Source organism: Gorilla gorilla, chromosome 4 (genome assembly GCF_029281585.2).
Source record: "Gorilla gorilla gorilla isolate KB3781 chromosome 4, NHGRI_mGorGor1-v2.1_pri, whole genome shotgun sequence".
In the NCBI taxonomy this organism is placed as follows: Eukaryota; Metazoa; Chordata; class Mammalia; order Primates; family Hominidae; genus Gorilla; species Gorilla gorilla.
The window spans coordinates 11015298-11031893 of record NC_073228.2 but is presented as its reverse complement, the minus strand read 5'-3'; the positions used below and the strand labels follow the sequence as shown (position 1 = coordinate 11031893).

At 50.8% G+C, this 16596-nt stretch overlaps 1 protein-coding gene across 6 annotated transcripts in view; it reads left to right on the top strand.

Annotated features, from left to right (window-relative positions):
- Positions 1-16596, top strand: part of RPTOR (regulatory associated protein of MTOR complex 1) — a 422339-nt gene that overhangs the window by 385247 nt on the left and 20496 nt on the right. For all 6 annotated transcript variants that reach the window (XM_055389503.2, XM_063705761.1, XM_055389504.2 and 3 more), the window contains 2 exons: positions 10515-10620; positions 15826-15940. In XM_055389503.2, coding sequence (XP_055245478.1) covers positions 10515-10620; positions 15826-15940 — 221 coding nt within the window. The remainder of the gene's footprint in view (positions 1-10514; positions 10621-15825; positions 15941-16596) is intronic.

Below are 16596 nucleotides of genomic sequence, written 5' to 3'. Positions count from 1 at the left end.
CCTCAGCTCAGCTTATCCCCAGCTCATCCCCAGCTCAGCTCATCCCCAGCCCAGCTCATCCCCAGCCCAGCTCATCCCCAGCCCATCCTCAGCTCATCCCCAGCTCATCCCCAGCTCATCCTCAGCTCATCTTCAGCTCAGCTCATCCCCAGTTCATCCCCAGCTCATCCCCAGTTCATCCCCAGCTCATCCTCAGCTCCGCTCATCCTCGGCTCAGCTCATCCTTAGCTCAGCTCATCCTTAGCTCATCCCCAGATCATCCGCAGCTCATCCTCACCTTATCCCCAGATCATCCCCAGATCATCTCCAGATCATCCCCAGCTCATCCCCAGATCATCCCCAGCTCATCCCCAGCTCAGCTCAGCTCATCCTCAGCTCATCCCCAGCTCATTCTCAGCTCATCCCCAGCTCATCCCCAGCTCATCCCCAGCTCAGCTCATCCCCAGCTCATCCCCAGCTAATCCTCAGCTCAGCTTATCCCCAGCTCATCCCCAGCTCGGCTCATCCCTAGCCCAGCTCATCCCCAGCTCAGCTCATCCCCAGCCCAGCTCATCCCCAGCCCATCCTCAGCTCATCCCCAGCTCAGCTCAGCTCATCCTCAGCTCATCCCCAGCTCATCCTCAGCTCATCCTCAGCTCATCTTCAGCTCAGCTCATCCCCAGTTCATCCCCAGCTCATCCCCAGTTCATCCCCAGCTCATCCTCAGCTCCGCTCATCCTCGGCTCAGCTCATCCTTAGCTCATCCTTAGCTCATCCCCAGATCATCCCCAGCTCATCCTCACCTTATCCCCAGATCATCCCCAGATCATCTCCAGATCATCCCCAGCTCATCCTCAGCTCATCCCCAGCTCAGCTCACCCTCAGCTCACCCTCAGCTCACCCTCAGCTCACCCTTAGCTCACCCTCAGCTCATCCCAGCTCATCCCCAGCTCATCCTCAGCTCATCCTCAGCTCATCCTCAGCTTATCCACTTCAGTCTGCTGTGGGCTTCACCCGCCTCAGGAGGACAGCTGGCTCCACCCCAGCTGCAGCTTCTAAAATGGGTGCTTCCTGTTCTTTCCTGGAAAGTTCAGAAGGAAAGCAAATGGATAGGTCGATTCCCCTCCAGGAAGACCAGAATAGAATAAGTCGTTGGTTTTGGATGGAAGCTGCGTGAAGAACACACTTGGTGGGTGGAAGTGGGAGACGAAGCTTCTCTGACTTTGTTTCCACTCAACCACCACCAGCTGGACTCTGGTGCTCCCAGTCTCTGAGGCAGCAGGACAGCTTCCTCCCACAGCTGGGGCAGGGACCGTGCAGTGCCATTCTGCTCACCTTTCTCCACGCTTGGCTGTAGTGCCAGCGCCCGTCTGGTAAATTACTGCTGAGTGTTAAACAGTCAGGGGTCAGGTTTATCAGCCAAGTCAGACAGGCTTGTTTTAGAGAACACTGTGATTATTCAGTGTTGTTTAAATTAAATACGTGGTTATTCTAACCGTGCGTTCTTAGAGAGTTTCATCCTGGTTTTGCTTGGCTGCACGTGCAGAGGGTCCTGTGGGCAGCGCCTTCGGCCTCAAGCGTGTGGGAAATATTGCTCTGGTAAAAGCCGCAGCCTGGTTCCACCTCCGCCTGCAGACAGCTGGAAAGAGCACCACTCCCACCTTGGAAATAAGAAAAGGGCAGAAAAACTATAAAATTCTGACTTTTCCTGAACCCATCAGAGAGCTGAGGTGGCAGGGGAAGTGAGGTGCCCAGCAGGGAAGGGAAGAGGTGCCTCCAAGGAGAGCCGGGCCATGAGCACCAGTTCCCTGCAGCAGAGCAGAAGGGGCCAGCGGGGAGAAATGCTCACCTGAAATTGGCAGTGGTTTGCGCAAGGCTAAGCCTGGACCCATGGAGAATCTCAAACCTTCGGGAGCCACAGGCTGCACAGGCCATGGACGTCCACTGGGCCCTCACCCAGAAGATTGAGGTGGGACACGAGAAGAGCCCCTCAGAGGTGTGGGCCCACAGCAGGCTCTCCTGTGCTGCTCCCCACAGAACATAACCTGTAGCTCCTGATGAAAGGCAGCAAACCCTGTCGCCCCCAGAGCACAGGCAAAGACCCACTGCCACAGAAGAACTGCAAAAGAAAACCTTCCATCTCCAGCAGGGCGAGGACCTGCCATGTGTGGCACACTGCAGGGAGCAGGACAGAGTCACTGAGAAGGTTCCACCCTGAGACCCAGAGACACAGGCCCTGCCTCAGTCAGAGTCTGGGCTAGAGCAACAGAGAGCCCTTCGGACCCCTTCCAACAGGCCAGCAGGCTCCAGGCAGCAGGCAGAGCAGTCGAGCTGTAGCAGGGGCACAAGAGCATAGAGAGAGAAGCCCCCCAAGGTGCAGACACACGAGGAAAGCCAAAAACCAAGGGAGGGTGGGGTGGGAACCCTGGCAAAAACCCTCCCGAAACCCAGGCCCTGCTTGAAGCATGAGGTAGTGTGAGAGGAATCCGAAGCTGGCCACATGCTGAGTGTCACCATGGCAACAGTAAAACCCAAGCCCATTTCAGTGCCTCGCTAGATTGACTGAACTCTTTAACAGTCTAGTAATAGAGGCACACCCATTTCCAGGCATGCATATATATATATACACCTTAGTCTCTGCTCTTCTACACATGAAGTCTGGAATTCATTCAGAAATTAGGAGAGGCTGGGCAGGGTGGCTCACACCTGTTATCCCAGCACTTTGGAAGGCCAAGACAAGAGGATCACTTGAGCCCAGGAGTTCAAGACCAGCCTGGGCAACGCAGCAAGACCTCATGTCTACTAAAAAGAACAAAGGAAAAGTATGAGATGCCCCCAAAAATATAAGACAAACACGCCTGCCATCAAGAGACAAAGCAGAGAAAGACTCAAGGGCAACCCAGATGTTGGAACTATCAGAGATGGAGTGGAAATAACCAAGATTAATATGACCTAAAGGCATTGATGGCAAAGGTAGACAACAAACATCAACAGATGAGGGATTTCAGCAGAGTTGGAGACTAAGAAAGAGTCAAGTGAATGCCCCCGAGAGGCTTATCTGTGACCTCAAATAGCCAAGGAAAAAAATCAGTGAATTTAAAGACAGGTCTATAGAAAGTACCCAAAATGAAGCACAAAGACTACAAAGAGTGGGAAAAAAACAAACAGGATTGCAGATCATCTGAGAGCTTCAGGACAGTACGAAGCAGTCCAACATCTAACCACAGATCCAGCAAAGATCCCAAATCATGGTATATACAGACACACACATGCACGTGCACACACACATATATACACACAGCTGGACACATATCTAAGCCACCACAAACCAAAGATAAAGAGAAAACCTTGAAGACCTCTGGAGCAAAAGGACACATTACTTACAGGGGAACAAGGACAAGAATCACCACAGACTTCTCATTAGAAACTGTGTAAGACAGAGATAGTCCAGTAATATCTTTAAAGTGCTGAAAGAAACTGTCAACCTAGAATTCTGTACACACAAAAATATCTTTCCCAAAAGACGGTAACAAGACAGACATATCCTCTCTTGCCACTTGTCTTCAACACTGAACTGGAAATTATAACCAGGGAAGTTAGGCGAGCAAAAGAAATAAAACATATCATATTGGAAAGAAGAATAAAGCCATCTCTGTTCACAGATGACATGATCCTGAATATTGAAAGTCATTCAAAATCCATTTTAATAGAGTATCAGAACTTAAAAACCAATGCAGCAGTATTGTACCCACAAGCTCAATATCCAGTAACCATTTGTATCAGAATCCCCTACACTAGTAAGGAAAACCCTAAAAATGCAATCAAGAAAACACTTTCATTTATAATCATAGCAAAAATAATAAAATGCTTAGGGATAAACCTAGTAAAAGAAATGTAAGACTTGTACTGAAACATTATTGAATGATACTAAAGAAGACTTAAATAAAGGGAAAGAAATCACACATTCATAGGTCAGAAGACTAACATTAAGTTGGCAGAACTCCCCAAATAGCTCTACAGATTCAGCACCATCCCTGGCAGCCTTTTTTGCAAAAATTGACAAGCTGATACTAAACTTTGTATGGCAATATAAGGGACCCAGAATAACAAAAGAAAAATGTAAAAGACAAACATACTGAACAACTCATGCTTCCTGATTTCAAAACTTACTACATAGCTGCACTAACGAAGACACCATGGCATTGGCTTAAGAGCAGACATATAGGTCAATGGATTTGAATTGAGAGCCCAGAAATATACCTTCCGTCACTGCTTTATGCCTATAAACTCTACAATTTAGGTGAGATAGACAAATTCCTTGGAAGAGATTACTACCCAGCGTCATTTGATAGCAAAGAGATAACCTGAATAGTTCCTGTCTATTAATGAAGTTTTCTTGCTTTGTTTTGTTTGAGATGGGGTCTCATTCTGTTGCCCAGGCTGGGGTTCAGCGGTGTGATCATTGCTCTTTGCAACCTCGATCTCCTGGACTCGAGAGACCCTCCCACCTCTTCCTCCCCAGGAGCTGGGACTACAGGCATGCACCACCGGACACAGCGAATTTTGAAATTGTTTACAGAGATGGGGACTCGCTATGTTGCTCAGACTGGTCCCAAACTTCTGGGCTCAAGCAGCCACCTCAGCCTCCCAAAGTGCTGGGATTATGGACGTGAGCCACTGCATCTAGCCAAGAAAATGAGTTTTTAACTAAAAACTTAAGACAGAAAACTTCTGACCCAGATAGTTTCGCTGGCAACTGTACCAAACCTTTAAGGAGGAAATAATACCACTTCTGCACAACCTGTCACAGAAAATTAAAAGGAGTGAACACTTCCCAACTCAGTATGTGAAGGCAGCATTTTTCTGATATCAAAACCAAAGATATCACAAGAATAAAAAACACAGATTCCCAAGTCCTCAGCATCGTATCAACAAGCTCCATCCAGGCACAGTGGCTCATGCCTGTAATCCAGCACTTTAGGAGGCCAAGGCAAGGAAGATCGCTTGAGTCCAAGAGTTCAAGACCAGCCTGGGCAGTAAGACCCTGTCTCAAAAAAAAAAAAAAAAAAAAAAGGCGTTATACAAAAATCAGTTGTATTTCCATATGAGCAATTGGACATTGAAATTTAACATCAGTACCATTCAAAATAGCACCAAAATACATGAAATACTTAAGTATAAATCTTTTTTCAAAATATGTGAAAGATATGTATTCTGAAAAATATAAAACACTGATGAAAGAAATCAAAAGGTCTAAGTAAATGGAGACCATGCTTCTGGTTTAGAAGACTCAATAGTATTAAGATTTCAGTTCTCCCTAAATTGATACATAGATCAATGCAACCCCAATCAAAACCCCAATAGGATTTTTTTGGTAAAAATAGAGAAGTTTATTCTAAAATTTGTGGGGAAAAGCAAACTAAAATAACCAGAACAATTTTGAACTAGAAGAACAAAGTTAGAAGCCTCACTATCTTATTTCAAGACTTGCTATAAAAAAAGTAATCAAGATGGTGTGGGATTGATGAAAGGTTAGGTGCGTAGATCAATGGAACGGAATAGAGAGCCCAGAAATTGGTCTACACAAATATGTTCAATTGATTTTCAACAAAGGTGCAAAAACAATTCAATTCAATGGAGAAAGGATACTCTTTTCAACCATTGGTACTGGAGCAATTAACAACCAGTTGTCAAAAAAAATAAAAAGAAGAACCTCGATCCGTACTTCACACCTTATACAACAGTTAACTCAGAGTGAATCATAGCCCTAAGTGTGAAACCTAAAACTATAAAACTTCTAGAAGGAAACAGAAAAAAAAATATTTCTGACCTTGTAGGTTAGGCAATGGCTTCTTTAATAAGATGCAAAAAGTACAAGTCAAAAAAGAAAAAAACGATAAGTTGGGCTTCATCAAAATTAAAAACTGCTTTTTAAAGACAGTTAAGAAAATGAAAAGACAAGTCACAGACAGAACGAAAATTATAAAACACGTAAGATTAAGATCTTGTGGCTGTTATACATAACCCTCAAAATTCCATGATAAGGAAGTAAGCAGCCCAATTAAAAAACAGTGGCGAAAGATTTTACAGACACCCCACCAAAGAAGATGTACAGGTTGCAAATAAGGACATGGAATGATGCTCATTGTTAAGGATCTTAATCACGGGAAAGTACAGACCCCTGCAGTGAGATCCCACTACACACCTGTTAGAATGTCTCGAATCTTAAAATCTACCAAGTGTTGGCAAAGGACACGGAGCATCTGAAACCCTCATTCTTGGCTGCTGCAACTACAAGATGCTACAGACACCTTGGAAAAGGTTGTCAGTTTCTTACAAAGTTAAACGTATGCCTGCCATGCAACCTAACCATTCTACCCCTGGATATTCACCAAGAGAAGTGAAACCATGTTCATTCAGAAACCTGTATGTGAATGTTTATAGTGACTGTATTCATAGTCACCAAAAACTGGAAACAACCCAAGTTTCCTTCACCTCGTAAAGAGAGAAGCTGATACAACCATACAATGAAAGACTCATCAGAACAATATTTAAATAAACTATTGATAAACGCAGTGGCACAGATGCATCTCAAGTGTATCATGCTAAATGGAAGAAGCTGCTCAAAAGACTGTATCCTGTATGATCCATGTATACAACATTCCAGGGAAGGCAAAACTGTGTGGAACTGTTCTATATCTTCCACATTTATCAAAACTCCGCCTGTACCTAAAGAGGGCGAAATTCACTGTACGTAAGTTACGTCTTCATCAACCTCACATTGCGGGGAGAAGAAACTCTTTTCCCTCTTGGGCTGAAGTCACATGAAAGATGACGTAAATGCCGTGTTGAGGAGCGAACGCGCATAGAAAGCTCCGAGCTTCATTCAGAGCTTCTCCCCGCTCCATAGCTTGGCGATTTGTGGTAACACAAAGGCTGTGTCCTTGGATGTAATGCACACGAGACACTGGCAGAATCAAATCAGCTCTGTTGCCTGTGGACTCACGACGCACACCACTGCCTCTTCCGCCTCCTCCTCTGCTGCCTCTGTCCACGGAGGGGACTTTATTGTTCAGTGGGGAGGGGATAGTTTGTTGCCAAACCGTGGGGAAAATAATAAAAAGCGTCAAGGGGAAAAGCACATCGCAGAGGCAAATTTGCCCTCACTTCAGGTCATCAGAAGCTAAGCGGGTGGAGAGGGAGGGAGCTGGCAGTGTGAGCGTTTAATGTGTTAGCGATCTTTTCCCGTGGGTGCCTCTCCCCTCTTGCCTTCACCCACGTCTTTCTCCATCGTGACAGTCGGGCACCTGCTTTGAACTTTATCCCCTGCACCTGAACCTTTCTAAATTCAGAGGGATTGAAGATAAGACTCAGCTCTAAGGCTCCCAGATGCCCCGGATAAGAATTTATCCCGAAACTGCCCCAAACTGCTGCTTTCCCGTAAGTCTTCTGGGGACCCTCTAATCTCCCTTTATTCCTGAGCCCCAGGTTTTTCTTTGCAACAGGAAAGGAGTTGTGTTTCATTGGCTTTCAGCTGACGCCTCTGTGGGAGGCTTCAGAATCGTAATTGGTTTCTGTCTGAGTGGAAGCCAAGAGGTACAGGAGTGTCAAGATCCTCATCATGTAACAGGATCAGCGGCACCCACAGCCTCCAGGAGCTCTGTTTACAGGGAGGCTCAGCCTGCACTGGGCCTGGGCCCTTGTTTACTGAAAAGCCTTTATTCAGCCTGAAGAGAAACAGGCGGAGAGGAGGCGACAGAGCCGATGATGAAGAGCTGCGGTGTCATTTGCTGCCTCCGTGCCGAGCGGCGGTCACATCCTGGTTTCCCAGGGTGGGTGCCCGCATCTTCCACGGCATCTCTGCCTTCCCCTGGCCTCTCCTTCCACCGCTCTCCCTCCTGCCTCACGCCTCACCTCCACTTCTGCCCATGCTTGTCCTGTGACCTTCGTGGTCATAGCTGGTTGTCCTGACACAGACACTTGGGGTGGTTCCAGAACCGCGTCCCGTTCGGAAAGTCTCTTCCCAGCCCAGCAAGGGCTGTAAAGGAAGGCTGTGGGCTCTCTCCTAGAGCTCAGATGAGGGAAGTGGCAGCCCCTACCCCTACAGGCAGAAGCCCCTGGGCCAGGAGAGGGCCCTTGCAGTCCCGTGGCAACAGGACAAGTGCGGGGCCCCCTGAAACCCCTCAGCTCCTGTCTCCGGGCGTCCAGTGCCCCTCCCTGTTCTGGCAAGGGCCCCCTCTCAACCTTGCAGTCGTCTTTGTTGTCTTTGGAGCTGAGGCTCTGAAGCCGCCCCATTTCTACCCCCCACGTCTGGATTCTTTGCCTGAGCTCAGGCCCAGGACCATAGAGTGCCGGGCCAAGGAGCTGGAATTCCCATCAGTTCCTCTCCCTTCCCGCTCGAAAGTGCCTTTTAGACTCTTCCTCTAATTTATTCCCAGAGAAGCCCAAGTCTCATTAAAGTGCAATGTCTCTGTTCCTGCACAGCTTTGAGTCTTTCCACCGCGGGTTTTTTCTTATTACTGTTCTATGTTATTGATCATTTGTCATTTCTTTTCTAATAAGCTCAGGATTGTCGTCAAGTGAAACCGGTTGCTAAGAATCCACAGTCTATCCCATTTGCCGTTGCGGGGTTATTTCTAAATCAGAAAATGTGCGGAGGGAGCCATTTGACACCTTTTGTGGTTACTGTTTCCGGGTTTGGATGTCTTTTTTGCTGTGTTGTTGCTGTTTTGTCGAGTGTGGTTTTGTGACTTTTAAGAAGAAAAAGAAGGAAGCAGAGCAATCAAATGCTAGGAACTGAGCCACAGCCACCCGTGAGCACGGGGTCAGATGTGAGGTTTGGGGCTTGCCTGTTTCTGTTTTGTAATCAGAGCTGACACAAAGCATTCGAGGAAGAGACACAAAGAATGCTCTGTAAGCATTTGCACATAATAACCACCTACAACGACCGCCTAAACTCCGCAGGGAGAAACCGTTTTCTTTCTCCGCCACATTTACGTGCAAGGATGCAAACACGGCCATGCGCCATAGTCTTTATTCCCATTTCTTCTATCAGAGAAAGCGACTTTTTAATAACTAATGCAGGCTCTCTTTTTCCTTTGTCGAGACAGAGTTGCTTTTAGCCAAAAGGAATTAGGGTTCTTACCTTGTTTATTTCATTTATTTTATATTTTGGGTCTTCACAAGTCTTAGTTTCTTAGCAAGGAACAGACCCAGATTGACCGGACGGCATGTATGCTTAAGGAAATGCACCTGCGTAACACAGACAAGTGGCCATCCTCCCGCGGAAAGTCGATTAAATCCTAGTTAGTATTTGCCAAGTGTGGACCTCTCCTAGACGCTGAACGTGCACACCCCAACCCACATGTGCGTGCACACACACAGACACATGCACGCACTCGCACACATGCACACACACGCACACACACGCATGCACACAAAGGCCCTGAAGTGAACGAAGACCTTTGCTCAGGGAAGAGAGGGCAGCAGCATGTCTAGCGTCTGCATATTTCAAGTGAAAATAAACTTGGTCTTTCTGAAGCTGTCTCATTAGGGAAGGCACTGAAGTTCTCACGAGTTAGTTTAACCCCAGCCAGGCTTGCAGCTCAGCACCCTCCTAGCTCTTCCACCATCAGGAGCCCAGCGGCACCCCCTCTGCTGCCCAGGAAGGTCCCACACCCTCTCGGGGCCCAGCCTGGCCTCTCATGAGGCTGTCTTCCTTGTGTCTCGTAAGCTCCCTCATCTTCCAGCCAGCTGCCTGGTTCCCTTTGGCATTAGAGAAAGAATAAAGGCAGTGTCTCCTCAAGCGCACCTGCCTCCTGATTGTGTTTTCAGTGTTTGAAGCGGCATTCGGTGCCCCCCTGCCCTGCTGCTCAGTGCTGACCTCAGCGCCCCCCATTCCCTGGGGAGGCGTTTCCCAAGGCCCTGCTCCCCATCATACACCTGTCAGCCTCACAGGCCACTCACTCAATGGTCTCAGAGCCCCCACACTAGCGAACACAGGCGTGGAGAGTGCCTTTCCCAGCTCCGGGGAGGGGACCAGCGATGTGTTTTGTAGCAGACACAGGACCCACCAACAGCCCGGTGCCTCTGGTGCACTGGCCAGACGAGAAGCCCAAAGCCTTCAGCCTTTGAGAAAGAGGTGCTTTATCTGAAAATAACTCCAGCTAACCCTCCGTGTCCACAGGTGCTGCATCCGCAGATTCAACCAATTTTGGATAAAAAAACAAATGTAAATAACAAAAATAAATTTAAAATAACGATACAACAAGAAACAATCCAAATTTTAAAAATACGGCATAGCAGCTATTTACACAGCGTTGACACTGTATCGGGTGTGGTGGGCAAGCTAGCGAGGGTTTGAGGTGTGCCGGAGGACGTGTTCTGCTTGTACGCAGATGCCACACCCTTTCGTATTGGGGACTGAGCCGCGCAGGTTTTGCTATCCGAGGGGTCCTGGAACCCATACCCCATTGATACCAAGAGACAACCCTGTTTCATCGCTGGGCTTAACTGAGTGTTTTCTGTTGTTGAAGATCCCGGAAGAGCACGACCTGGAGAGTCAGATCCGCAAGGAGCGGGAGTGGCGGTTCCTGAGAAACAGCCGCGTCAGGAGGCAGGCCCAGCAAGTCATTCAGAAGGGTAAGGGCACCCGCACAGCCAGTCAGGGGCTCATTCCGGGGGTGGGGCCTGGGGCGAGGGTCCCCTGTGAGCAGGCCCCCCGCGGCCCACGCACAACCTTCTCCAGCCATCCACTGTCCCACGACAGGCCCGCCCCCCACCCCGCCTCCCTCGCAGATAAGCACATCAAGCCTGGTGGAGATGAAGCTGCTGCTCCTCAAGGTTCTGCAGCCCAGAGTGGGGAGGGGAGGGGCCGGGCAGGAGCCCAGCCACCGCCTGGGAAGAGGGCTCTCCCAGGACCCTGCCTCTTCCCCTGCAAGGGCAGCCCTCAGCCCTCGGGATTATCAGCACAGGTGGAACTCATGGAAGCGGAACTTTGCATGTTGACATTTCCGGAAGGGAAGGCCTCTGAGAGCCCACATCTCCCCACCCGGACAGGTGTCGTTGCGCCAGGCCCCACAGATGGCGCATCCTTCCCTGGAAACAGGAAGTGAAAATGCCAGGCCCTGCTTTCCTCAGCTGGCCTCCACCTTGTCCCTGAAATGGTGGCCAGCTCTGTCACCCCACACCTCAGTCATGATTTTCCTAAACCTTCTCCCAGATTTGCCACCAGACGCCAAATCGCCCCCTTCACCTACCTCGTTGTTTGCTCTCCCAGCTGCACCCGGGGTGGAGGGGCAGGGAGCAGCCCAGGCGGGGGCGGTGCGTGCTGCCGCAGACAGCGGAGGGAGCTCCTCACGGAAGGGATCCGGGCTGCAGGCGGCCCCGGTCACAGAGACTGTGTGGGGAGCAGGGAGGCCCTGAGAGTCAACACAGCAATGAGGGTGTCAGGCAGCCCCATCCCAGGGACCCTGACCTCTCCCCAGGATCCAGGAGAGTACAGGGGCCCAGGCCCAGCCCTACAGCCCCACTGAGGGCACGGAGCAGCAGTGGTGTCTCCGCACTCCTCCCCCTGCCCTCGCGGCCACAGGCTCCCACCACTGAGCCAGCTCTGGCTGGGGGACCTCAAGCTGCCCCCAACCAAATCAGCGCCATCAAAAGTCAAGGACTCTGACCCCAGTCTGCAGGTTTATTGTTTTGACCTTGCATCTCTGTCCTGTAAAATTCTGGAGATTATTATGGGTTACTTTCTGAAGTTGAGGTTGATGACCCGTAGGACAGATGTCCTCCCTCCTGCCAAAGCCGGGGGCCCTGCCCGCTCTGTCCAGGCCCTGCCCGCAGGCAGCACAGGCACCGTGAGCGCGTCCTCAGCGAGCATGCCCAGGCCCGGCTCACACCTCTGCTCTGCTGATCACCGAAAACACTGCTGACTTCTGGTACCAGCAACGTTTCTGAAGCGCATTCCCACGCAGCTCTCCCTGTGAAAGCCTGCGGTTCATCTCGCATTAACGCAGACGGTGGCTGTTGTGCTGAAAGCTGATTGTGGTTGTTTGTAGCCCTCTGTGCATCTGAAGAGCTGGCGGCAGACCAGGTTTAAAGCATCACATGTTGCGATCCGGTGCGTGCCACCCCGGCAGCTGCCGCTGAACCTTGCAGCCAGGGTGGCTTTCTCCAGCAGAGAGAACAGACCCTGCTGGATGAGCGTCTCCGGGTGGCGGCGACAGGAGGCTGTTTTCCTGGAGGTTAGCGATTCTCTAGGACCCCAGCCTGCTAGCTGGGATGGCCAGCACACGGGGGCTGCCTGCTGCCTGAGACAGGCTTGGGAGCTGAGTCTAGCTCACACAGTTCAACATCTGAAGATGAGCTGGCCCCGATGGCCAAGGTGATGCTCTGGCCTGGAGCCTGTGGTCAGAATTGAGCAGGGTGTGAAACAGAGCCGGCATTCAAGACCCAAAACCGAGATTTCTAGACCAAAAAAAAGAATATATTTGTAAACCAGAGTTTGTCCAGACACACAAAGGAGGAGCTGCTGAGCCGCTGGAGACACCACCAAATGAGGCCTCAAGACACAGGGGATGGTGCCAGCAGGCATGGTGCCAGCGGGCGTAGTGCCAGGAGTCACTGACGAGTGAGGCCGCGCCCTCATTCCAGTCCTCTGTCCTTGGAATTCGGATTCGGTGCAGGCGTTTATTTTCATTTGAGGAGCCAACTGTGTGCTGGGAAAGATGTGAGCATTGAGAAAAAGGAGAAACTGATGCCTGTAGATGGAAGAGAACCAGAGAAGTCGGCGTCGCCCAGGAGACAGGGTTGGGAAAGCCCTGTGTCACGCAGGCCCCTGCCCGGCTCTTCAGCCTTCTCCTGGGCAACATTCACGACCTTGGCTGTCACGCACTGATTTTCAAACGTACCAAATGCGCGGGCTGGGTGAGGTTTCCCTTTGTCTTTCAGTGCTTAGAATTATGCCCAAACTCCGTCCAAAACTCCCTGCAGCTGAGAATGGAGGCACCGCTAGGGTAACACGGTGTTGCCGCCGCACCAAAGCCTTCGGGCCTGCCTGCCTCTGTGAGTGCAGCCCCTCCTTGTATAACGTGGCATTCATTTCCTTTCCGTGGTTCTGGGTGTTTGCTGGGGACTGACAGTGTTGGAAACAGTAGCTCACCCGAGGTGCCGAGCACACACCAGGCATCAGTGAGGCTTCAGCCCGGAGACGCCACGGCCCTGGTGCCACCTGGACAGTGCCAGGCACAGGCGGAGGGGCTGTCAGCTGCTGGAGGTGGGTGGCCTTGGCTGTGCTTAAGCCCAGTTCAGAGCAGCCTGCAGCAGAGTGCCCAAGTCGCACGGCTTTGACCTTGCACCCCGACGGTAGGCTCCTGTTGTTGGACTTTTTAGTTCAGCTAAAAACAGGGTCTTTGTCACATGACCATGAAAAATTAGGCTCCCAGACACTTTGAAGGGTGAGAAGGGCAGGGTTTATTGGGTGAGAAGGAAAAAACGGGAAACAGGGCCTCCCCGCAAAGCCGGAGTCCTGCTGGTGCACTTCCCGCCTCGCAGATTGGATCCCGGGTTCTACCCCAGATCGGGAGGCTGGGCTCCTCCTGCTGCAAAGGGCGCCAACTTCTGTGGCTCCCACCGTTGTCCCAGTGTGCAGGCTGGTGGGAGTTTCTCTGGGGACCCCTTTATACTTGGCTATCTCACTTCCTGCCAGAGCACAAGCCCACCACTCCCCACAGGGAAGACTGGAGGCCGGCAACGGTCCTCTGAGCCAGACCAGAAGTTCAGGTGAGGACACGGTTAGTAAGAGCCAGTCAGGTGAGGACACGGTTAGTAAGAGCCAGTCAGGTGAGGACACGGTTAGTAAGAGCCATTCAGGTGAGGACACGGTTAGTAAGAGCCAGTCAGGTGAGGACACGGTTAGTAAGAGCCAGTCAGGTGAGGACACGGTTAGTAAGAGCCAGTCAGGTGAGGACACGGTTAGTAAGAGCCAGTCAGGTGAGGACACAGTTAGTAAGAGCCAGGCGGTGTCTCTCTGCACCACCTGGAGCTGTGTCTCTGGCTGAGGAAGGCTTGGGGGTCCCCAAGACACCCTCCTGGTTGCCCGGAGGCCACGCAGGTGACCGCAGCCAAGGCCAGGAGGCAGCCCAGCTTGTGTCCTTGGTGCCACAACAGACAATGAGGCTTATGCACCCACAGATCTCCAGCTGCCCTCTCAGTCACCAGGATGTGTTGGAATCCATCTTGCGCCCTCTGCATTTTTAGCTTCCTTTTATGGTTCCTTCTAGAAAAAAGCCTTTTAGAGTCACAAGGGACTTACTTCCTAGTGCTCGTGTTTGGGGGCCTGGTGGTTAAGTCCACGTTCCCCTCTTCTGTTAAATCTGTGATTCTGTAATAGATCCCTCAGTCAAGGAAGTTCATAGTTACCATTCTAGACTGAAAGACCCCCGGACTTTGGCTGTAGTGTGGATCCTGGCGACCACACCCATGTCTCCTCCTTAAGTCTGTTACAAATCAGAGCCCTACCCAGCTTATTCTGAAACTTTAGCACTTTCTTCGTATAATCTGACCCAGATAAATTTGTACAAACCTGACCACTGCTGACAAGTATTGGCTGAATGCTTCCACATGTCCAGCTCGGCATCAGGAGCTTTGGGGGTTTTGAGCAAAGGCATTAACCCTGTGGCCAAGGCCCCTGGGCCCTCATTCTGGGTGCTCAGTGGCTGCCGTCACCCCAAGAGCCCAGATGTGCCTGCTCCTCAGCAGGTGGTCAGGCCCCTCCCTTCAGTCTCTGCTTTTCTTCTGCTTCCTTTGTGCCTCTCCAAGTCCCCAAGGTATTGACGTCGGCCATGATAAGATACGTTGTGAATATTTATTGTAAATTAAGACTGGCTCGCCAGGCATGGTGGCTCACTTCTGTAATCCCAGCACTTTGAGAAGCCAAGGTGGATGGATCACTTGAGGTCAGGAGTCAGACCAGCCTGGCCAACATGGTGAAACCCCATCTCTACTAAAAATACAAAAATTAGCTGGGCGTGGTGGTGGATGCCTGTAATCCCAGCTACTCAGGAGGCTGAGGCAGGAGAATCGCTTGAACCCAGGAGGCAGAGGTGGCAGTGAGCCAAGATCTCACCACTGCACTCCAGCCTGGGCAACACAGCAAGACTCCATCTCAAAAAAAAAAAAAAAAAAAAAAACGACTGGCTACTGGCTGGGTGTATGCCCGTAATCCCAACACTTAAGGAGGCTGAGGCGGGAGGATCGCTGGAGCCCAGGAATTTGAGACTACCCTGGGCAACATAGTAAGACCCTGTCTCAACAAAAAACAAAAAAAAGTAGCCAGGTGTGGCGGTGCGCGCCTATATCCCCAGCTACGTGCAGAGTTGAGGCGGGAGGGTCACTTGAGCAGGAGGTGGAAGCTGCAGTGAGCCATGATCACACCACTCTGTACTCCAGCCAGGGCGACAGAACAGGACACTGTCTTTAAAAAATAAAAAAGGGGCCCGGCGCGGTGGCTCACGCCTGTAATCCCAGCACTTTGGGAGGCCGAGGCGGGTGGATCACAAGGTTAGGAGATCAAGACCATCCTGTCTAACACGGTGAAACCCCATCTCTACTAAAAATATAAAAAATTAGCCGGGCATGGTGGCGGGCACCTGTAGTCCCAGCTACTCGGGAGGCTGAGGCAGGAGAATGATGTGAACCCGGGAGGCGGAGCTTGCAGTGAGCCAAGATTGCGCCACTGCACTCCAGCCTGGGCGACAGAGCGAGACTCCGTCTCAAAAAAATAAATAAATAAATAAGGGGGAAAAGATGCTGGCTCCTGGATCCACTCTTATGTGTTTCTTTTGACAGGCATTACGAGATTGGATGACCAAATATTTCTGAACAGGAACCCCGGCGTCCCCTCTGTGGTGAAATTCCACCCCTTCACGCCGTGCATCGCCGTAGCCGACAAGGACAGCATCTGGTATGCACCGCGCTGGTCAGGCCTCCCTTCCGGCTGACCGACAGCCCCAGCGATGCCCTGTTCTCCCCCGATCACCACTCCTTTTCCTTGAAAAGCAGATACAAGGCACTCACCCCGAGGCCCTTAGCACTGTTTTCTGAGAAAAGGCCCTACTCACCTTCTCCTCATTGACCGAGCCCCACCCACACCTGCCCCGGGCCTGGCCCTGTCCTTGTCGCTGAAGGACAGTCCAGAGTCCTGCCTGCAGGTCAGAGGGGAGTGGCAGGGGCTCCCCAGTCACACTTGTAATAGAGGCGTACACAGGGGGCCCGGCTTGCTGCCCTGCCCGCAGAAGCAAGTATGTGATAGACAAGCAGTAAGAAGATGCTAGGTGCCCCAGGAGAGAAGTGAGTTTAACTCACAGCAAATATCGCCCTTAGAGATGGAGAGAGTACCCACTTCATGGGGGAGGGCAGTGGGAGGGGGTTCCTTTTAGAGTTTAGAGTTTATAAAATCTCTGTGGTTCACACCTCCATTTCTTTTTCCTCTCTTTTTAAAAATTGTGGTAAAACATACATAGCCTAAAATTTGCCATTTTAACCGTTTTGAGTGCACAGCCGGTGGCATTCAGCGTATTCACATTGTTATGCAACCATCACCCCCATTGGTCTCCAGAA